The sequence below is a fragment of the Photinus pyralis genome, unplaced genomic scaffold, assembly GCF_008802855.1.
Source record: "Photinus pyralis isolate 1611_PpyrPB1 unplaced genomic scaffold, Ppyr1.3 Ppyr1.4_unclustered_Scaffold8008, whole genome shotgun sequence".
Taxonomy (NCBI): domain Eukaryota; kingdom Metazoa; phylum Arthropoda; class Insecta; order Coleoptera; family Lampyridae; genus Photinus; species Photinus pyralis.
Window position 1 is genome coordinate 13903 of NW_022172289.1, and position 2930 is coordinate 16832.

The 2930-nt window shown below is 38.2% G+C and overlaps 1 protein-coding gene across 1 annotated transcript; it reads left to right on the top strand.

The window, feature by feature from the left end:
* The first annotated feature begins 414 nt into the window (after positions 1-414).
* LOC116182903 lies at positions 415-2417 on the top strand. Its single transcript, XM_031503461.1, has 2 exons — positions 415-812; positions 874-2417. Exons 1-2 carry the CDS (start codon positions 728-730, stop codon positions 1518-1520), a joined length of 732 nt encoding a protein of 243 aa, XP_031359321.1. The 5' UTR covers positions 415-727; the 3' UTR covers positions 1521-2417.
* Positions 2418-2930: the final 513 nt, after the last annotated feature.

Below are 2930 nucleotides of genomic sequence, written 5' to 3' on the forward strand. Positions count from 1 at the left end.
CGTATAAGCTCACAAGCCACACAACGCTACGGAGAGCGTTGAGATGTTTGCGAGTTGTAGAAGGGTATAACGCGGGGGTGTGTCGCCGATAGGGGCTAGGGGCTAGGGGCTAGGGGCTATTTGGCGGGGAAGCGCGTTAAAATGATAAAATAATACGTACGACGCTCGTGTGCGAAAAATAATTATTCATATTGCTAACTAGAAAGGAAATGAGCTTATCTTCTTTATGCTTTATTTTTATTTTTAGACGCATTATTCTAATATTACATTCTAATATGACATTGGTTTTCGAATATGCTTTGACGAAATACAATCATTACAATAAATCATTAGCGGAGCGGGTCCATCGATGTGAGTGCGCTGCCACGGCTGGTTCCAATGTTTCTTACATCGTATTCGATTTTCGTTGTTTGTTATTATAATTAGGATGGGAAGCTGCAATCTCGCAATAGTGTTTATTTATAGCAGCTATGATAAGACGCTTAAATCGTGTGCGAAAAATCTTATCTTCTTTATGCTTTATTTTTAGACGCATTATTCTAATATTACATTCTTTGTATTTATGCTTCGGTCAATGTCCTTGAAATAAGGGAACGACCCCTAAGTATGATGAGCCCCCGAACCGCGTATTACGAATTTAGTGCTAAAGCGGTATACCTACAAATTAGCGTATAAAAGCAAACAACATTTACATTAAAATTCATTAGTTACGAGAATAGCAGACATTATGGATGATTTATGGAATGATGATCCAAATATTAACCTTACTTGGGTCGATAATCCCTCCCCGAAGATAGTCGAGGCACATACAGGTAATATGATCATGGTGAAAATAATTATGACCCTACTAATTAAGCCCGTTGTTTCTTGTAGGAGCAGAAGATTTAATATCAACATGGTCCATGTTTCTCGATTGCTCAACTTTGCTAGAAGTGGGAAATTCATTGAGGAATAGTTTCGAGCCAGTGGTGCAGATATTTTGCCCTCCACTCCGAGAAAGTTGTTTGCATTTTAATATTTCCGAATGGAGCGATATTTCCGCTATTAAAACCGAGCACAACATTCGACTCATGCTTAAAAGTACCGACCAGTTGGAACATGAAGTGTTCGTAGGGTACGGTATAAAAATTACGTTGGCTGACTGTGAAAATGGTAGTAGGGGTATAAGAATAAGTCAAGGATTCAATTCCATAGTGCTAACCGAAGAAGCCGTAAATCGTTTCCTCTCCGCTGTACATTTTGTACATCAAAAATTGGATTTTCTAAGCGATTATTCGACGTACTGGTACTATCAGGACTTTGCGGATGAAGTAGCGGATGATCTTTGCAAGGACGGTCTGTTCGATGAACAAAACATTTTGTCAAGAGGAAAATTTTTCTGTCAAAATCTTAAGTTACTAAAAAAGTTGGTTGCACACTCATGTTTAAGAGATTTTTCATTTTTAGCAGAAATTGTAAATATTCACCCTCAAAGATTTGTAAAAGATGTAACCGAGAAAATGCTGAAGGAGAAACAATAAAATAGTTTGGTGATAAGTTTGTTGTTTATATATACATAGGGAAAAGAAAAGCACCATTTTCAAAATGTATTATATATTTTCGCAATAGCTACATTAAAATCGCATAATTATGCAAATTAAATTTTACGTACTATATTAGTAAATGGCTCGTATTCAATTAAAACATCATGCAAAATTATACAGTAAGCGGAGGTGTCGGCTGCAAATGCTTCAGATGTTTCAACTTCCAGTTTCAAGTCGATAACCACATTATGAATACTTTCATTGTGACGAGTACAGTTGATTACGAATATTGGTTGTTTCTTAAACTCCTCGTAACTGAGAAGAGAACTACTTTCAGAATCGTAGTATTGCGTCCGAAAGTTTAGATATTCTTCGTAGGCATCTATATACTTGTTGTCCGCGAAGGAGAGATTCTGCTGCTCATACGGGTATCTTCTGTTGTTGATGTTCGCTTTTATATTTTCGACGCCTAAATGATCGAACTGCGATGCATTCTCTCCTTTTTGGTTTCGTTTCTTAGTCTGAAAGGCCACCAGAAGCCATTGAGGTCGTTGAAAACCGGTGCTACTTTTTACCGGCCATACCAAAGAGCGGGTTGATGGCAATGCTGGATACGCATATAAATCTCTAGCGTGAAATGCTACTTGGATCGGAACATTTTTATCAATTCTACTGTATATAGACAGCTTCATGGAATCGTTAGGAATTACGTATGGAACCTTCCAGGTTACTTTACTAAGGCTAATTTTCACCTCCGCTTCGCTTTTATAACAGTCTTCATCGGTTTTTGAGCGAATTAATGTTAGTTCTTGTCGTATGTTGACTAATGGTTTTTTATACCCTTCCGCGAATCCTAGCACATGTTTTAGCGGTATAGATGCACAGAAGGCTGTCTTGTTGGCGTTTAGGAGCTGCAGAGGTAGCCATATAGGGCCGATCCTAACTCAACTCCATGTAAAATCCCATAAGGCGATTTTCTAGTGTCAATGTCATTTGAAGGTGACTAAATAGAGAGGTTAATAACCTAACGATAGCCATATAGGGCCGATCCTAACTCAACTCCATGTAAAATCCCATAAGGTGATTTTCTAGTGTCGTCAAGGTCATATACCTCTCCCCCTGGCGGCGACTTTAAAACTAGAGCTCTCAAAGGTTAACGATCTTAATTGCGCCTTGTTGTAAACTAAACAAAGGTCAACGATTTACCTCGAGGGAGGGGATGCCTTACGAGGGCGTGGTTAACTTGCGGGAATATAAAGTGATCTGTTAGGGTTGTTAGGCTTAATTAATAGACAGCAAGATGACAAAAACTATTAGAGCAGTCGTGATAAAATCAAAGGGATCGCAAAAGAAGAGACTTGAGGAGTTATTAATAAATTTAAAGAAATTAAAGTGGGATATTGAACT

What these genes read in the sequence shown, in the direction of transcription:
- LOC116182903 (XM_031503461.1), top strand. Translation starts at nt 728, where the DNA reads ATGGATGATTTATGGAATGATGATCCAAATATTAACCTTACTTGGGTC. An exon ending in GATAGTCGAGGCACATACAG is followed by an intron (nt 813 to 873) that starts GTAATATGATCA and finishes TGTTTCTTGTAG; the next exon opens with GAGCAGAAGATTTAATATCA.